Below are 20084 nucleotides of genomic sequence, written 5' to 3'. Positions count from 1 at the left end.
TGGGTATCTATTTCATTCCGGCTGTCTAATTACAACCGAGTAATCCCATTTTGTAAGTAACTCTTTTTTGTCTTTATGGCAATCTTTTTTTCTTCATGGCAATCTTTTTATGTGTTAAAAGAATGTTCAACGAGGAACTTACTGAAAACACATCAATATTGCCCTTATTCTGTCACTCTGTGTTACTCTGTATTTTGCACTCGGATAATAATTATTACTTTCCAATACATATTCCAATTTCACAACACACTTACAAAAAATACGTTCCCGAAAAGGCTTCTATATTTGTCCTCTCAAGAGAACCCTTTATGGTTCTAAAAGGGAACCAAAAAAGGATCTTTAGTCACTCTGAGGAATTTTTTTTGGTTCTCTTTATCTAAAGAGGCTGAAAATCTATAAGGGTTCTTCAATATTCAGGAACCTAAAGTGTGAGGTTCTCCCATGCAGGAGGACTCTTTAGAACCCTTTGTAAACGTGTTTAGATACTGTACATGAGTATTGATGAATAATGTTGATCGACATTGATATTTAGAAATTTACTATATAATTTAGCTTCTAAGAATGTTTTCAAAGTGAAGGCAAGAATGTGTTCAATGGCTAAACAGTTTGTTGGAGTGCAGGTGTTACAATAGAAAATCAGATTTACATTATCATCGCGCTTGTCACATACCGACGAACCAAAGATAACTAGAAACCGCCCTTTGTATTATACTAAGTGTAGAGGGCGATGTTTGCGATTTTCAGTACAAGCTAGTTATCCACGTCTAACTTTAGTTTCGTCAGCACAGACATTGACTGTTATCATACTGACATTTTTTAACGGAATACTACTCTTCGCATAGACACTATATGATAAAGGACGCAACGGTGAGATGCTTCTCACTAATGCAAACCCTATCTTACCATGGTCACTACCAACGCTTGGTGAATCGTGTAAAGGCAGCGTGTATGACAGTGCTGTACACAGTTAGGGAAGTTTCAGTTACCGCGAGAGTTCCGAAACACAGGGCATTATGTCCATTTTGGGGAAAATGCAATTGAAGATTTGGTCCTATATAACCGTATGATGAGAGTTTGTTATCAGTATTATACTGACTTACAACTTTGAAAAAGGTGTGTTATGGACATGCGGTCTTGTGTTTCTGAGCCCTATTTAGCCACTAACCATGTTAACTTGCATATTTCGGATGGATTTCATTTCCCGAACCACGGCAGTTCTTCCATCCTGTCACTAACTAGTAACGACTAAAGACAAAAGAGTTTTAACTCTTTAAAATTCTTAATTAACTAGAGCGATAACCGCACCATACCTGAACCATGTGGCTTCGGCAGTATATTGTGGTAGGCCTATACCTACAATTGAAGCATTTTGAAAACTTGACCTTTGACCCCTTTATTGCCCTTAAATAAATTCTAAAATATTTGCAACAAGTTTAGAATGTCATAAGAATCATTTCGTTTAAATTTCAGCTCAATCGGAGCATTTTGAAAAACTTGACCTTTGACCCCTTTATGACCCCTTAATGACCTTAAATGAATCTTAAAATGTTTTTGAAATGTTTAGCATGTCATAAGGATCATTGCATATAAATTTCAGCTCAATTGGAACATTTTGAAAAACTTGACCTTTGACCCCTTTATGACCTTAAATGAATTTTAAAATATTTGCAACATGTTTAGAATGTCATAAGGATCATTGCATTTAAATTTCAGCTGAATTGGAGCATTTTGAACAACTTGACCTTTGAACCCTTTAGGACCCCTTAATGACCTGAAATAAATTCAAAAATGTTTTAAACATGTTTAGAATGTCATAAGGATCATTGCATTTAAATTTAAGCTCAATCGGAGCATTTTTGGTTGAAATGACCTTTTTTGACCCCTGGATGACCTCTGACGTTTGGAAATATTTTTATTATATTCTTTATGTTTTTCTTTCATATGACACCACTCATGGGGTCATACCTTCGTGGCATTTAGAGATATGTCCATTTCAGACCAAATGGTTAGTTAGGGACCTAGTAACCTAGTAACATATGCAATTATAGGCTGATCCATTTCATGGTTCAGCAATTCATGGTTCAGCAAAAATTACATTAAAAATTCTTGACCTTCAGTACCAAGTCAAAGGAAACAAGAGGACCTCCAAAAGAAGGTTTCCTAAGGTCTGAACATTTTCTGTGGCTTTAGATTATTCATTTTTGCTGAACCATGAAATGGTATCAGCCTATATTAGTGTATGTTACTAGGTTCCTAGGTTACTAGCTCACTAGGTTACTAGGTTACTAACTAACCATTTGGTCTGAAATGGACATATCTCAAAATGCCACGAAGGTATGACCCCATGAGTGGTGTCATATGAAAGAGGAAAACATAAAGAATATAATAAAAATATTTCCAAAACGTCAGAGGTCATCCAGGGTCACAGGGGTCAAAAAGGTCATTTTAACCGAAAATGCTCCGATTGAGCTTAAATTTGAATGCAATGATCCTTATGACATTCTAAACATGTTTTAAAACATTTTAAAATTTATTTAAGGTCATTAAGGGGTCATAAATGGGTCAAAGGTCAAGTTCTTCAAAATGCTCCAATTGAGCTGAAATTTAAATGCAATGATCCTTATGACATTCTAAACATTTATAAAATATTTTTAAATTCATTTTAGGTCATTAAGGGTCATAAAGGGGTCAAAGGTCAAGTTTTTCAAAATGCTCCAATTGCGCTGAAATTTATATGCAATAATCCTTATGACATTCTAAACATTTTAAAAAGATTTTAAAATTTATTTAAGGTCATTAAGGGGTCTTTAAGGGGTCCAAGGTCATGTTTTTCAAAATGCTCCAATTGAGCTGAAATTTAAATGCAATGGTCCTTATGACATTCTAAACATTTAAAATATATTTTAAAATTCATTTAAGGTCATTAAGGGGCAATAAAAGGGTCAAAGGCCAAGTTTTCAAAATGCTTCAATTTAGCTGAAATTTAAATGCAATGATCCTTATGACATTCTTAACATGTTTTTAATATTTTAAAATTCATTTAAGGTCATTAAGGGGGTCATACAAGGTCAAAAGTCAAGTTTCAAAATGCCAGCTTCCCACGATCAAGGTATATTGAAACGGCAATTAATGAAACAGTCTTATTCAAATTAATACTATCCCGCACAGTATTGCTGCTTGATCAGAATCAGATCGTCACAGTCATCCGCCTAACTTACCTCGTGCATACCTTCGTAGCATTTGGAGATTATGTCCATTACAGACTCTGGGTGACAGTGGTATAGGCCTACCACAATATACTGCCGAAGCCACATGGTTCAGCTATGGTGCGGTTATCGCTCTAGTTTTGTATATTGTCACCATAGGGATATAGAATTTATATACCAAAAACAAACAGAATATCACAAAACATTCCATACCTATTGACATTGTTTCAAAACGAAACCGGTGGGTCTACTGCACGTAATGCACAAATTGTATAATACGGATTATGGCTATACAAAACTGGATCGAAGCTGGCAAGTAAAAGTTAACTTTAATTGTTGTTCGCCATCGACGGTAATTCTACTTAGGACGGTTTCTATAGTAATCTTGATTCGACGGTTTGCGCAAACCATATTATGCGATACATATAACTTACATACTACCATGTTACGTTGCTGTTAGCCAGGAGAAATTCAAGTTAAGCAATTTCATCAGTTCTAAATTATAGGGCCTGTAAAATTTCCGAAGAGTATCCAAAACATCTTGTTCAACCAGTGGGTGCGTTCTCCCTTTAGCTTCATTCATACAGCTACGAAATGGTTGAGCTAAACAGAAAAATTTCTTCCTAAAATCAAAGTAAAAAGTATCGTGTGTGAAGAAATTAGAAATATTGAGAAAACTTTCAACTTTCTGAAGACTTGGCAGCGGATTGTATACGAACTCTTCGCCGTCTATAACAAGGAATTGCTCCCGAGGAAAAACAGCTAACCATTTTTTCATGTATTTTACATAAATACCCGTATCAATTATGGAATTTTCGGAATTCACACTTCCGTTGCGAAATAAAACGGTGTTTTCAAATGTATCCGCTACCCAAGATTTTTTCATAACCTGGTTCTCTAGTTTCTTGACATAAGAACGGACAGTCTTCTGTTCATCAGTCAAAGTGGCTTTTAATGCATCAACCGTGCGACGAAGGATAGCATTGGACATGCGTGGTGTATCTAAATCAAATTGTCTCTGTTGGTCTTCTTCTTCTTTCGTAGATGTGGTAAAAAACACATGAGTAAAATCTGATATCGCTCTCTGGACTGGATCTCGTAAAATGAGAATGAACTTTTTATCTTGCCCAAGATGCGTCCGTATGGCACGAGGAGAAAGAGGATGCACGAAATATCTGGGCGTTTTCTCCATAATGATTTGGTCAGGTGTCGCATATGGCATTAGGCTAAAATACCAATCAATACCAAGGTAGTAACGGCTCTCGAAGAAGTGAGCTTCTGTTTTGGATGTTGATATCTGAGGGTGAAATGTAAGGAAGTTTCTTAAGGCAGTGGTGCCTGACTTTTTGGTACCAATTATGATGGCATCGGGAAATGATTGATTACAATGGCGTTCTTTAAGCTGTTCTGCAGGTAGTAGTCTTTGGTCTGATGCAGTTTTGTACCGATAGCACCCTTGCTCTACACCACCACCTCTGCTGCCAATGGAAAATACACTGAAAGAGGTGGTGTTAGAAGATAAATGAAGCACGCCAATTACAGTGACAAACAGAAGGAAAGTGCTGAAATATAAAAGGGATTTGCTTTTGAATATCCCTGCAGGTATGACCGATGTAATACCGTGCATGCTGAGTTCAGCTGTGTGAGTGTCTCTCTTAACTCAGGTTTGGTCTCTCTTCGTCGTGCAAGTTTCGAAGAATAAAAAGCATTGAAGTTGGTCATATAATAAGCAAAAAGAAGTTCATTTACAGCGCCATAGCCAGGTCCACGAGCATCGTCTGCAAATGGAAAATAAGATAAATAATCCATAAATATTTACGTTACTATAAGAAACATTCGAATTTATAATCTGTGCAAATCATCAATCTTATTCTCAACACAAAAATTACGACGTATCTTGCACCGGACCTTGCCATTTATAGTCGTACGACAAAAATTTAACTAGCCTGAAGTAAAACATTTTAACTAGCCAAAGGGACAAAATTTAACTAGCCTGAAGGACAAAATTCTAACTAGCCTGAGCGACAAAAATTTAACTAGCCTGAGGGACAAAATTTTAAATAGCCTGGGGACAAAATTTTAACTAGCCTGAGAGACTAAAATTAACTAGCCTGAGGGACTAAATTTAACTATCCAAAATAGGATGACCTCTGTTGATTTTAAATTTAAAGCCATATTATAACATTTGCTGAGGAAGACGCCCTCACTGGATTTTTTTAATTCCTTTTTTTACACGATTAAATTGTACTTTATTAAACCAATATACCCTGCAAAAATCAAGACTCTAGGTACTAGGTGCTGTAGTTTTGTCAAAATCCGAGATTTTGAATAAAACGCCGGAACCGGCGCTTTATTATTACGATGGAATTATTAGTCGAACGCATACACGATGTTCATAACACACAGTACGTCACGGCGTGCGGGACGGTGATATACACAACAGGGTATGTTGGCCGAAGGAGTGGTACGTGTGCGCTTGTAGTAAATTCCAATTTTCTTTGCTTTGCCGTAGTTGGTTCAAAAATAAAAGGGGATATATCTGACAGTAAACATTTTATGGCAAATAAATGCTAATCTATTAATGCAATTTCAAGTTTGTGAGAAATAAGAAAAGTTAAACACAAATGCTAATCTATTTTGTTTGAAAATGTTATAATATGGCTTTAACTAGCCAAATGCTTACTAGCCAAATAGCCATCCTCTCCCCGTGGCAGGCAGAAGAACTATTTTCTATCCAGCTTCCTGGACCACATTCACAGGCGAATAATTGGCATCCAGCAAAAGAACTCTGTGAGAATACGCACAAGATCCTTACACAGGTGATTACCAAAGTGTAAGTGGAATAGTGTGGAACAAGGCTGCTTCTGCTTTTCACAAACTTTCGTCAAGAAACAGGTCTTGTTCCACATTATTCCACTTAGTCACACATTTCTTGTGTTGGGTGCCAATTGTTGGGCTGTGAATGTGGTCCAGGAAGCTGTTCCATGTCAGTGCATTTTGCTGTTGTGTCAGTTGGACAACTGTTTGGTTACTAACCAATGTTTAGAGTAGAGTATTGAAGTAATCCTGTGTGCAATTTTTGTTCATTTTTATGGACAGGATGTTAAGATATGACCTTGTGAAAAATTATAAACTTCTTTTTGAGGCCAGTTTATGTTGTTGGCCACACGAAACTAAATTTCCCATCTGCTGGAAATTATCACTGAGTCGTTGCATGTCCCTAATGATATAATTGCCGCAGTACTGTGTTGGAATGAGTGCCAGGCTCAAAATAGCATTCACACATATATACCAGTGTATGTTACTTGTATTTATCATGTTTTATATCAAGAGCAAAACACGGGCAAAAACAGTTGCGTTGGATTAAATACCGCGTCTGAAATAAATGATGAAAATATTGACCTTCCTAATGAATTAATGTGCATAACATACATAAGAAGCCATATACCGTAATGGTCCGAGTATAGTCCCACCCGTTTTTTATGTGAAAATTTTTCACAATTGGGGGGTGGGATTATACTCGAATTTCCAAAACAAAAAAAAAGAAATTTTATTTTTTTTTAAGTTTATTTTTTTTCCGGTTTTGAGTGTCCCTGGACCTAGACCTAGATGCTAGGATCATTCATGGTTGACCTAAAAAAAAAAAAAAAAAAAAAATTTCAAGATATTTTGTATTTTTAATATGAAAATTGATACTTTGTTTTCATGTCATACTCTATTAATGATTTCAAAATGCATTCAAATTCAATGCATTTTGAAATCATTAATAGAGTATGACATGAATACAAATTATCAATTTTCATATTAAAAATACAAAATATCTTGAAATTTTTTTTTTTTTTTTTTTTTAGGTCAACCATGAATGATCCTAGCATCTAGGTCAGGTCCAGGACACTCCAAAACCGAAAAAACACTTTAAAAAATATATTTTTTTTATTTTTTTTTTACAATTTCTGAAATTTTTCGAAAAATGGGGGGTGGTATTATACTCGAACATGGGACTATACTCGGACCAATACGGTACTTGTTAAATGTTTAGTCTGAAAATTCGGAAAATTTGCCGTGGGCCGAAATAACTACAGTACTTAGTAAAGTGGCAAACTATTTTGTGATTTACAAGTTACATAAATTGCACTTGAATGTTAAACGTAAAGAAAATAATAATGAATTTCATCATGTATGAAATAGGATAAAAAATAATATTGTATGAAAAAACTTCAAGCAAAATAATACATTTCGTCACGTGGAATGTGATAAAATAATACTGTATGAAAAACTTCATCTTAAGGTGGTACTACACCCCTGATAAATTTTGTGACTAATTTTGCATTTTTCTCAAAAAATAAATACACACTGGTAACAAAAGTTATGTATATTATAGGGGCAGGGTATCCAGTTACTTCACTGACATTTCAGTGATTCAAGACAATGAGGTACATTCTAGCGGTTCCTCTTTTCTTATCATATAGGGCCTAAACATGATAAAGTACCGCTTGTCTTGAGTCACTGAAATTCCAGTGTAGTAACTGGATTCCTTGTCCCTATAATATACATAACGTTTGTTACCAGTGAACTTATTATTTTTAGAGAAAAATACAAAAAGAGTCACAAATAATATCAAGGGGTGTAGTACCACCTTAATACACGCATACAACCGTAGTGTCATATACCTTTATACATATCATACATAGATAGGGGCAAAGTCACAAGAATAAGTGAAATGAAGAAGCGTCATCAGGCAAAGGTCATGAATTTATATCCGCATGATAGTTGTAAGACAACACTGTCAAGCTATTTGTTTGGATTCAATATTTTTCTTAGTTGTTAATCTACCAGCAGGCTTTCAATGATCCATGGTAAGTTGACCGCGTAAACTGATTCTCAACAAAACGAGCTGTTGCTAAATTGGGCTATTCCATTTAAAACCCACACTACCCCTGTGGAAGATTTTGGGAATATCTACCACAGGGGGAAATTCAAATGGAATGAACACATCACAGCTCCATTTGAATTTCATACACCTTCTGCATGAGAAAGATTCAACCTGAATCTTCCACTGAGGGTGGGTGTGTTTCAAATGGAGCTGCCTAATTATGACGCGTTCATTCCATTTGAAATTCATACTCCTCCTGTGGAAGATATTCCACGGGGGAGTGTGGGTTCTAAATGGCATATAGTAGGCCTAGCCCATTTGATAACCTCTCAAATATGTCAAATTTTTGTCATTGAACATATTGGTCGTCAGGCGCGGGAACAGGATTTTTTAAACAAAAAGGGGAGGGGCACAAATGGAGATGCATTGGTGCGGCGGCAGCGCCGAATGCCGCGCTTGCGCGACGCAGCGGGTGTCTGGGGGTGTACTGATGGGTTGCGAAAACAGCAAATAGTATAGAAATTCAGTATTCGAAAGTCTGCGAGGCACATCCCCGTCCAAATTATTTTGAACCCCCGGCCGCAACACATGTATTGCCATTTGTAAATGGTAAATGTTACATACCTAAAAGTGTATTTTTGGTCTCTTGTTAAAGATGGACCTTAGTTACCCTTGGGTATTTAATTACCCATGGCAACGGGAGGGGTCCAAAGCCAAGAAATAGCAAACGTATTACCGCCTATTTCATATATTTATCTGTATTTTGACCAAGTTAAATGTTAATCATAAAAATACAAGTGATCTTGAATTGCATGCTGCACACATAATTTCACATCGATCATCTTCTAATTGCCTGCCATTTTCAATCTACGTCAAACGAGGTTTTATTCTTGAGATATTCTGAGAACATAGGGGCCTACAGGCTACATGTATATTTACCTAGCTGGGGGGTTTTCAACCCCCCGAGCTAGGTACTGTTTTTCAATCCGATTCCTCTTCTTTCTTCCAACAAATTTCAAAATGCTTCTCCTCCTACATGTTACACCCTACAATTAAGTAACTTGCACATATGTATCGGCTATATCCAGTGCCCATAGTGTCTAAACAGAATTGGGGTCAAAGGGCATTAAGGGGGCATTTCCGGTATTTAACCAAATACCTTCAAAATGCTTCTTCTGCCACGTATTATATAGTACTATGATGTCATTTGCATATATGCATCGGCTATACCATGCGCCTATAACTTGCATACATTATTGGGGTCAAAGGTCATTAAGGGGTAAAATCTTACAATTTCATTATCTGGACAACAAATCATGACCAGGGGAACATTTTGCAGGGGTCAGGTCAAAGGTCATGCAAAGGTCAAAATTTAGAAATGCATTTCCTGTATGGGGTACGGGGCTCAAACTTGTTGACAACAAACTTAATCAGGGGAACATGTTGGAACACTTTACAGGGGTCATGTCAAAGGTTATCTGGGTCAAATCTTATAATTTCATTTTTCTGCAGGGGTCAGGTCAAAGGTCATGCTGAGGTCAAAATTTAGAAATGCATATCCTGGACATCTGTGTAAGGGGTACGGGGCTCAACTCGGTGACAAAACACTTGATGACCAGGGGAACATTTTTTGAACATTTTGCAGGGGTCAGATACCTCCACAACACCAACACGCCCCAGCTAGGTTTGTGGTCTATGACCACCATTTGCCACTAGTCATTTTTATATTTTGTTGTGCGTTTAAAATTCAAGTACATTTTATGTATTATAATCACAAAAAAAGTTTGTCATTTGACTAACATGGTCAAGCAAAACACAATTTACGTGTATGTCACCCCCATGTCACCGTGATTATGGTATTGAGCTAAAACTTTCCAATGAACAACATTATGTTTGGTGATTAGGAAAAAAACCCAGGTTCTATAACGGCACCACCGGGGGATGGTGGGCGGGGGGGGGGCTTAAGTGAACATGGTGAATAGGGGGCAAAATCAACCAAGTTCAGAGATAACCTTGTCACTGATTAATTTGATAACCAGGCAGGTTTGGTAACCAGGCAGGTCTGGACCTCTAGGAGATCAGTACTTATGTGGGGGGGGGGGGGCTTCCTCTTTAAAATAATATGGGAAATGATGGTTACTTTTATTTTTTGTGCTTTCATGCAGTTATAACACTGTACTATGGCATTCATGTAGTTACATCACTGTAACTATACATCTAGCAAGAAGCAAAATTTGCACTTGTCGAAAACCACACACAACATACTACATTAATGATATACCAGCAGTGAAACTTAATCATTTTTAGACGACAGCTGCCATTGTACCATTTGAATATTTATCGCTATCATGTATCATGTGTATCGGCCTTCACACACTTAAAAAATACAGAGTCAAATATAGCCCTACTATAGGGCCTTTGAACACACTAAAAATCCACTACCCGCTCCACCCGAAAAACCTGGGGAATTAGCAGTCACTTGGTTTAGCAGTTCTCTGGATATATAGGCCTATAGCAGTTTCCTGATATCAGTGATATAGCATGGTTTTGGATCCCCACCGTCAAAAGGCCACATACTAGTAGGGCTAGTCAAAATATGCACCGAATAAAAATAAATTGACCCCGTTTCGTTGCAAATAAACCATTTTTTGGGTATATGACCCCGGGGTCAAATTTCACTACAAAAGTGGTTGTTTGCAATAAAACGGGGTCAATTTATTTTTAATCGGTGCACATTTGACCCCGTATTTTTAAGAGTGCACATAGTCCTTCAAGAAGGACCCACAAGTGCGTTATTGATACACGTTGTAAGGTGTGTGGGGTCCTTTTATTATTTGACAAGATTACCCATTTCATTTTGACAAGATCTGTCAAGCGTTAAGTCCCCCTCTGTGTCATTTTTGACAAGAACCTCATTTTTCTGAATGACAAGACAAAATTTATCAAATTTGATGAGTTTCTTGTCATTTTGATATATTTCTGTTATAACCCCACCTGAATAGTTTCCCTTGTCAAATTTGCCAACTTTATATTAAAAAATGAGTACCAGATTGTTTTAAAAGTATTAAGTGTACATGTTTCAGTCTTCCGAGCTTCCACGCACAGTGTCATCGCCCCGATATCTTCATGGCAGAAATCGCCATGGTAGGTTGAATCCACCGCCACGCATGGCCATTTTGTTCCGACCTGTTTAATAGTTTTGAGACGCATAATGGGCCGAAGGACATCTGACTAAGGCTATACTGACAATTGCTCGGTGACTGACCTCGCTGTGTGTGAGTCAAGCATGGTACGCCATAGGTTATATGCTTTAGACTACCCACGACTGGCCTATACACTGCGCTATATAATTCGGCACATATAACATCAGAATTATTGTCAGTTTTTGAGTTCAAGACGCAAGCTTCTTTCTCAAGACGCAAGCTAACGACTATCATATCTTTTCAACACATATATTCAAGTGCAAGGAACCACATCTGGTTTCTTTAGACGAAATCATTTACGGAGATATTCATCATTTTCTACCCCGGTATCCAAAGATTTTCGTCTGAATATCAAAATCGTGCATAGCACATTAACGTGTATCGATCCCGGGTATTGATTTTAGTATCTCTGGTGTACCCAGTAATTATTAGCCAGCGATGTCGGTGTGCCACGGGCTTAATTGGAACAATGTGCGCGCCGTAGCGAGCAAAACTTTTGTATTCTACACTTTTGTGGCCAATGATCGGGGTAAATTTGGGTGGAAAACGGGCTCCTTGTCCCTTTTCTTTTCCTTTGCTTCCTCAATTTTCTCTTTCATTTTTTGTCAGAGTGGCACTTTTCTCTTTCATTTTTTGTCAGGGGGGTTCACCTGTAGGTAGAGCACAATCAGATCCTTTTGTCATGAATGATCGCTACATTAATATTATTTCAAATGGGATTTGACTTTTTTGCTGTTGGGAAGAAAAATGAAAAATAAATGCTGGCATGACCACCCGGGCATGACCAGTGCATATGTTGCAAAGTCAGCTTAATCATATAGAGTACATGATATGATTTAATTAAGCTAATGCCATTTCGAGTGCAGGGTAGAGCCTACAATCTATACATGATGGAAGTACTATCATGTAACTGAGATTGTAATCGACCCTGCTAATAATATTATACAGGTCATAAATATATTTTGTTGATCAACATCTTTGTCCATTAAAGTATATATTATTGGTTAGTGGGTCATTCAGTGTAGATCCTTTTATCAAAAAAAAAGCTAAAAACGGGGGTCATTTGATGTGGACTGCTAAAAACTGGGTGTCATTAGGTGACAGAGAGCGAAATAGGATTCAATTCTCGCTATTCGCCCAGACAAATGTCTATGGCTATTCGCAATAAGGGCGCCGCCAGCGGTTTGCGATGATCGTGATGTATCATGGGATGTAATCGTGATGTATCATGGGAAAAGGTCGACATCAAGTCCGCGCAATACGAATATTACCATGCTATTACATAGGAACACGTGACAATATTTTTTAGTTTGTCAAAATAAAGGTGTTACACGCGAATCGATACTCAATAATACTTAATAATGTGATTTGAAATGTGCACAATTAATTTTTTCTCTATCGATTTGCGTGTAATACCGTTATATTGACAAACTAAAAATATTGTCACATGTTCCTATGTAATAGCATGGTAATATTCGTATTGCGCGGACTTGGATGTCGACCTTTTCCCATGATACATCACGATTACATCGCAAACCGCTGGCGGCGCCCTTATTGCGAATAGCGAGAATTCAAATTAGTATGTCAGTCCTGAGTCCTGTAGGACCATCCAAAGTAAGCTAAACTGAATTTAAACAAGAAATGTCTTTAAAGACAACACCATGGATGAAATTCATGTTTCATAATTTTACATTGACAAGTACTTGGAATGCTAGTATTTTTTGTGTGTAGCACATGCACAACTAGCCGGGTTGGAAATGTTGTTACCACGAATACCACCAATGACATACTATAAGCTAAATTGAAAAATGTGTGTTAAATAGGTCTACATTTAATTTATACTTAATTTATACTTATGTACAAACAAAGGGATCAATGGAAATCACATCCACCGAGTTTCGCATCAATCTAACAATCTATATTCAAACGACTTTGTGATTACGTTTTATGACATGACTTTGAACATTCTGACAATCCAACAGTATATACTTATTCCACCTCAGGCTCAGATGACCTTTAACAAATATAATCAAAAAGACTGATTACTCAATCCCAGGGGTTCCCTGGCTCAATTCAATGTTTATTTTCTGAATGTGTTGATTATAATTGTTACTACTAACTGCCCAGTTGCTCTACCAAAATGTATAAAACCAAAGCAACTATCTACCCCAATTACTGGTATTTACCCCCCCCACTAGTGTCACTCCCAACATCAATTAGTGATGGTATAAACTAACCCTAGTTAACAGTGCAGGTGCCTGGGCACCTTATATCCAGCATGGTTCCTGTCTGGTCAGATAATTGCTCATTATAATTGTTGAATTAGTGGTCACTTGTAGACAGCTTATCAGTAGCCTGGATCAGCAGGGGTGCATTTATATCATTTTTCATAGAGCAATTGTTCAAAATATTTAATGTCAAATGGTTCCTAAAAACCTTATTTGTGAATGGATTTTTATAGTTGACAAAACAAAATGTATGTTTAATATATCAATTATTCCATTAACAGCAATTTCCTAAGTTTCCATCCATAAATAATCACAGAGTATCATCTGTTTACAAAATAAGTGTTTATTTTCAGATTTCCAATTAACCATTATCAGTAGGGTGCCAAATCCAGACCTTGCTAATAGTTATAGTCAGAAACAGGTATTTTGTCCTGTAGTCCCTGGCAACCCAGTCTGCTTGTGGCTCACTCGCAAACATACACGATAGAAACCGGCTGTGAAGGAGCCTAATGCACGTAAACAACTTCCTTATAACATGTATAATAAAATCCGATTTTGAGTATAATAAAGAAAGTCATGCATATGCAAAATGAAGCAATTACCTATTGCTAACTTGGTAAAATGCAGTCGTAGCCCAATCTTGTACATCATAGCACCCAGTTTTGGTTTGTGGTTTCGAAATGTTGCAATTAAACATTAGTTCTTTCAAATATGAAACGCTAAAACCCAAATCTAGAACAAACAATCATATATTTAGAAAGATATAGCAAACTTTCCATGATAGAGATTGGACCCAAGACAAAGTACACCCAAATTAAGTGTCAATTCAGAATAATTTATCCCACCATGGTGGAAAAATTCTCTTTAAAACGGAATGGGTTAACTACTACAAGGTGATTCCTGAGTTGAGACTATTTATAGCTGAAGTAATAATTTTCCAGTATATTATTATTAAAAAAAAAAGCGGTCATTGGGCGTTGCTTCCATGCATTATAATGGGATTAAGGACCGTTCACAAACACTTGTTAGGGGGGGGCCTGATGCAAAAAAATTCATCGCGAAAATTTGTCGGCCCCCCTTTTCAGATCTCAAAAATTTCAGGCACCTTTTTTACATGAAAATTATGGGTTAACCCCATAGAAAAACATATAAACTCAATTTTCCCAGGAAAATTTGTGGTTATTTTTTTCAGCCCCCACCCCTTAGGAGGATCAAAACTTTTAAGGGCCCCTTTTTGCAGCAGCCCCCCTAACAAGTGTTTGTGAACGGTCCCTTGGGTGCATAAGCTTTTATAAAACAAAAAGGGATCCGTGCAGTGGGTCGGCGGAAACGAGGGGAGGGGCCTATTTCTCCATGTGGGGACGTCCCCCACCCCTAAAAATGAAAAATAATTGCCTAGTGCATCTTCCTTTTTAACTCGAAAAATAACGTGTTTTGGGCCAAACTAATCTCATTGTATTGACATACCGTAAAATGGGGTAACTTTGGGCACTTTTCAGAGTTTTTAAACCACTGCTTCCAAACAAAACCAATTATATTTCTAATTAACTCTTTTTTAGGACATTAGGGTTCCTTCTACACCTTGAAGTTGAAAAAGATTTTAAAATAATTTTGTAAGGGTGCCCTAGGGGTTAAAAAATAGCCTGACCAAAGTTACCCCGCATTTGGGGCAATTTTGGTCAGAGTATTAGGGCCTATTACATTCCATGAAGAAACAAAAATAAAAAAAATTGATCTTCGCTGTATATGGACAAGTTGTTGTTTTTGTGACATTTGACCCCTTGCAAAATTAATCAAGTACACATCCTTGCTCACAAATATCGATGTTTATTTTTTCTGAAAAAAATGTAAAAAAATGCTCATTTTTGGTCAAAAATTTCTTAACAAATTGACACCAAATATGACTAAAAACAATATTGCTGTACGAAAATATGACCATTTAAAAAAATATATTTGACCGACCAAAGTTACCCCGCTGACCGAAGTTATCCCATTTTACGGTATATGCGAGTGTCCCCCCCCCCCCAAACCACACACACATGGGCACCTTTTAAAGAAAACGCTCTAGATAATAGACAGCGGACGGCTAAAATAGTCTGAAATGAATATTTTTCGCGAGCTTCGCACGCAAATGTCCCAGTAATATCAGAACAAAATATGCCCCCACTAAATTTCAATGCTTCTGCTGCTGGCATGCCACTGCATGCTTTACTTTAATTTAAAACAAAACAATACGGAAACGTTTAAACAATATGTATATAAAATGTCCTCGCATTTTAGGGGCAGATAATTATTGAACAGCCCCGTATAATATAGGATCCACAACATACTCATCTATCAGGGGCACAGTTCTTAAACCCCAATACATGTGTACATTCATTGAATGATCTTTGTAGATTTGGGTACAAAAACTCATACTCTGCAACTTGAGGTCAAATTTTGAACCATGATTATGTAATTGAGGTTATTGGACTATGCCATTGGGACGAGGCTATTGTGGTCCATGGCACACATTCACGCGTCCCATCATTTGATGAACCCGGACCAATACGGTAGCAAAGAGTCAAGCTTAAGTTAATAATTAATTAATTCAGCTCGATCAGGCCCTAATCCTTAAGAAGTCACGGACACATGGTCAATTAAAATTCATAAACTTTAATGAACTTAAGTATTGTACACTTGGCCGCACGTATTTGACGGCAAGGTTTAAAAGGAAATATACACCATTGAACTAAGTAAACTCTATTCATGATGTAATTAAGAGCTATTTAATCCGGGGTTCTTTCCTTCCGTCTTCTACATATTATGTATTACCTAAACCTGTTGTATTACCCCGACGTAAAAATCCCGAGCCAGAGTCCAATTTAGAAATGTGTACAAGCATAAACATAAATTATGACATTTGACCTTCTTTACGCTTTAGCTCATGAACTAAGCACCCTAGTGCAGTATGATAATTGACTTTTTTTTAAAAATTCCTAGCAATGAGAGGAACAATTTGAGGTATATTATATTTACAAATTGATAGAATTAATATTAAAATTTGGCCCTATTATGACCTTCGACCCCTCTTGAGAAGCATAGGGGGCATAGAAAAAAAAGGAACTCATTCTAGTTTTATCCTTTGAGGTGTAAGGATGCCAAAAATCATTGGTTCGACTAATGTATAGGAAAACTAGATGCTAACTCAAAAATCACCCCACCCCATAGCGCCACCACGTACTATCTGCCAAGTGGAACGGGATTCGGAATGGAGAGATGTTCTTGAAGAGCAACGAATGAATAGTGAAAATGAGAGTCGTCATTGCCAAAAGATTTATTGCAGTGGAACTGGACATCAAAGAGTCGTCCGGAACACTGGATGCAACAGAATTTTGTAATCAACAACAAATAAAGAAGACTGTTGGCTGGATGAATACCGGGGTAATCATTATAAAATTATCATTATGATTCAGATACCCCCGGTAATCATTGTCATTTGTTTGCAAATGTTTAATTTAACACTAATTTGTGTTAACTTAAACAATCAGTGCACTCTTAGACTTGGCAGTCCTGTATGTAGAACCCTCAAGAGAAAATGGTTCTTCCAAATTTTACTTTCTGGCCTTTTCAGGTCTAAAATGGTTCGGACTTTCGACCTTTCCAGAACCTTTTTAGGTCTGAAATGGTTATTTTTCTTCTTTGTATCATTTAATGTTCCACCTAGAAGACAGCTCAAGAACCATTTTAGGTTCTACTTAGAACCGTTTTTTCTAAGAGTGTGTGTCATTTTGATTTTATTTACTTTAATCAGCTGGGCGATTTTATTCTCTGACCTGTTGCTTTCGCTGGCAGAGAAGAAGAATGATAGCACAATACCAAATTTAGTATCTTGAAGGCTTCCCCTCTTTACCCTCCTCACGGATCACATCCACTGTCCAGTGGGTAAACATTTTCAGCTCTCTCATTATTTCCCGGTATTCTTTCCTCATATGACCCCTCTCTAAAACCAGATAGGCCTATCAGCTTTGCTGTAGTTGCTCTCCTTTACCCCCAGGGCACTTTATATATTTCTATAGATACATACTTTATAAAGGCCTATTTTGTTATATGGTTTATTGTTTTAACATATTAGCATAATTAATACTGTTCACCATATGAGCTTTAAATTTTAATCAACCTTTCCCTTTTTGAGATGTTGGGGACATTTTGCATAAGTTTACAGGCCAACTTGGTTTTTTTTAGAATCACAAACAATTCTTTAAAACAGTGCAGTCAATAGGGCCAATAATTTATCTTTAAAGCCATAATGTACGATCTTATAATATGAAATTGGTTAATTTTTTCAAACCTCAGGATTTTTTGCAATTTGGTGTTTGTGACCTATATTTTGCAAAATTGTCTGACTCCCAAGTAAGTGTGGACGCCATTTGAATTAATACTTGAACTTGAAGTGGTGACCTCGACGTTAAAAAAAACTTTCACTTTTCCCATAGGCCTACTCCTGAGTCCTTGATAATGATCTTGAAGTTTCTAAATTCCTTGCAGATTCGTTTATTTGTCTTGTACCTAATTAGGCACTTAGTCTATCTGATATCTTAATTATATCAAGATACAACTACTGCTGATTTCAAGTGAAAACCATCTCCAACCATGCCATGCATGCTCAATATTGATACTGCTCTACAGCAACAGCTATAGGCTATTATATACTGGGCATGCATGTAGATAAACATCAGCATACCAATTTAACCAACCAGGCAAATTTCAATTTGTGACATGTTTTAATGAAATACAGAGCAGGGTTGGAATTTTTTGAATGGTTTCGAGGAGTACCCAAATTGCAGAGAATAGAATTGAAATCTTATTTTCCCCCAGTTTCCTTCATATTTTGTAATTTCCACACAAAGACTCGTAAACGCCAGCTAACGAAAATAGGAGCAGTGTCACCACTGATCTGTCAATGATGTATGACACGCTGTGAACCATGCATGCATTTGGCATTGTATGTTGAAAGTCCTCCGTATAATACCATTTCTACTTGCATACATTACAGCTTACTGTATATTAGAAATACACACATATCGAAGTGCATGCACTGTTCAAGACTAATAACTTACCCAAACTTATTCCAACAGTTGCCGGCATGAGATATGCATCTGCTTAAAAGTTTCCCCAAGATGAAATGTTATAAAGGCAAATATCCACGGTGGTAAAATAAAACACGTTTCATGTAATGGTTTGTGTTTACAGCGGATTTAATTACATACTCGGCCAATACAAGCGACCTGAGATGATCGCAAATGCGCTACTCTCGAGTGAGCTTGCCCCGTGAGATTACTTCAAATGACCTCATACACGTTTGGGATGTAAAGTATTTTGCTGATTAGTTTGGCAAATTTTTCAGTGAACCCGGCCCTGATTAAGAACTTGACTGAAGTTCAGTGTCGTGTCACATTCACAGTAAATTAGCAAGTTTGGGGTTGGTCATTTATTTATTATATAATCATGATAATTGAATGTGCACCTGGGACGAAACTCTCAGATGTGCGCATCAAATTCAGGGTATACCTGGATTCCGGTTCGAAGCCGGAATTCCGGAAGCACCACAACATGACACAATCATTTCCTGGAATCATTTCCTCTTTAGTAATTTCCACCACGGTCTAAACGATGTGCCTCCGTCGTTTGATATTTAATTTGGTTGATTTATTATTTCATGAAGCATGGAAGTCTAATACTTTCATGTTTAAAGTGACATAAAAACTAGAGCGATAACCGCACCATAGCTGAACCATGTGGCTTCGGCAGTATATTATGGTAGGCCTATACCACTGTCATCATTGCATTTAAATTTCAGCTCAATTGAAGCATTTTGAAAACTTGACATTTGACCCCTTTATTGCCCCTTAATGACCTTAAATGAATTTAAAATATTTTAAACATGTTTAGAATGTCATAAGGATCATTGCGTTTAAATTTCAGCTCAATCGGACCATTTTGGAAAACTTGACCTTTGACCCCTTAATGACCTTAAATGAATTTTAAAATATTTTTAAATGTTTACAATGTCATAAGGATCTCTCTCTCTCTCTGTGTGTCAGGTGGCGCTGTGTAGCGCTGCTGTGGTCTTCACAAGAGTACGCCATCTCACTCGATCCGATGCCAAGTGTGTTGCACCTTGCATTCCCTGGTTAGAAACCAGCTTCACGTCATTAGTCCAAGATGTTGGTGGACGTCCTCTTCCTCGTTTGCCTTCCATGGCCCCTTGCAAAATCTGTTTTCTACACCTCCATGTTTCCTGACAATATGGCCAAAGTACTTCAGCTTTCTCTCCATTATGCTGCTTCTGATGGTTAGACTTGTACCAATCTTGTCAAGGATCCAGGAATTTGTTCTCCTGTCTTTCCATGTCACTCGTAGAAGCCTCCTGTAACACCACATCTCAAAAGCATCTACTCTTTTCCTATCATTCTTGGTCATAGCCCAAGACTCGCATCCATAAGTGGCAATGGAAAACACAGTTGCACGAAGTAGGCGTACCTTGAGGTCAATGGATAGGCCTCTGCTTTTCCATATGCTTGACATGCCCTGC

At 37.2% G+C, this 20084-nt stretch overlaps 1 protein-coding gene across 1 annotated transcript; it reads right to left on the bottom strand.

Annotated features, from left to right (window-relative positions):
• Nucleotides 1-3094: 3094 nt before the first annotated feature.
• LOC140153777 (heparan sulfate glucosamine 3-O-sulfotransferase 1-like) lies at nucleotides 3095-18959 on the bottom strand. The gene is made up of 2 exons (XM_072176630.1): nucleotides 18610-18959; nucleotides 3095-4984 (listed from the first exon to the last, which is right to left on the bottom strand). Exon 2 carries the CDS (start codon nucleotides 4831-4833, stop codon nucleotides 3652-3654), a length of 1182 nt encoding a protein of 393 aa, XP_072032731.1. The 5' UTR covers nucleotides 4834-4984; nucleotides 18610-18959; the 3' UTR covers nucleotides 3095-3651.
• Nucleotides 18960-20084: the final 1125 nt, after the last annotated feature.

This window comes from Amphiura filiformis, chromosome 5 (genome assembly GCF_039555335.1).
Source record: "Amphiura filiformis chromosome 5, Afil_fr2py, whole genome shotgun sequence".
In the NCBI taxonomy this organism is placed as follows: domain Eukaryota; kingdom Metazoa; phylum Echinodermata; class Ophiuroidea; order Amphilepidida; family Amphiuridae; genus Amphiura; species Amphiura filiformis.
Note: the sequence above shows the minus strand (reverse complement) of the source record. Positions and strands in the feature narration are given on the sequence as shown.

Bases quoted from the DNA above. Each gene is read 5' to 3' on its own strand.
- LOC140153777 (XM_072176630.1), bottom strand. From the start codon at position 4,833: ATGCACGGTATTACATCGGTCATACCTGCAGGGATATTCAAAAGCAAA.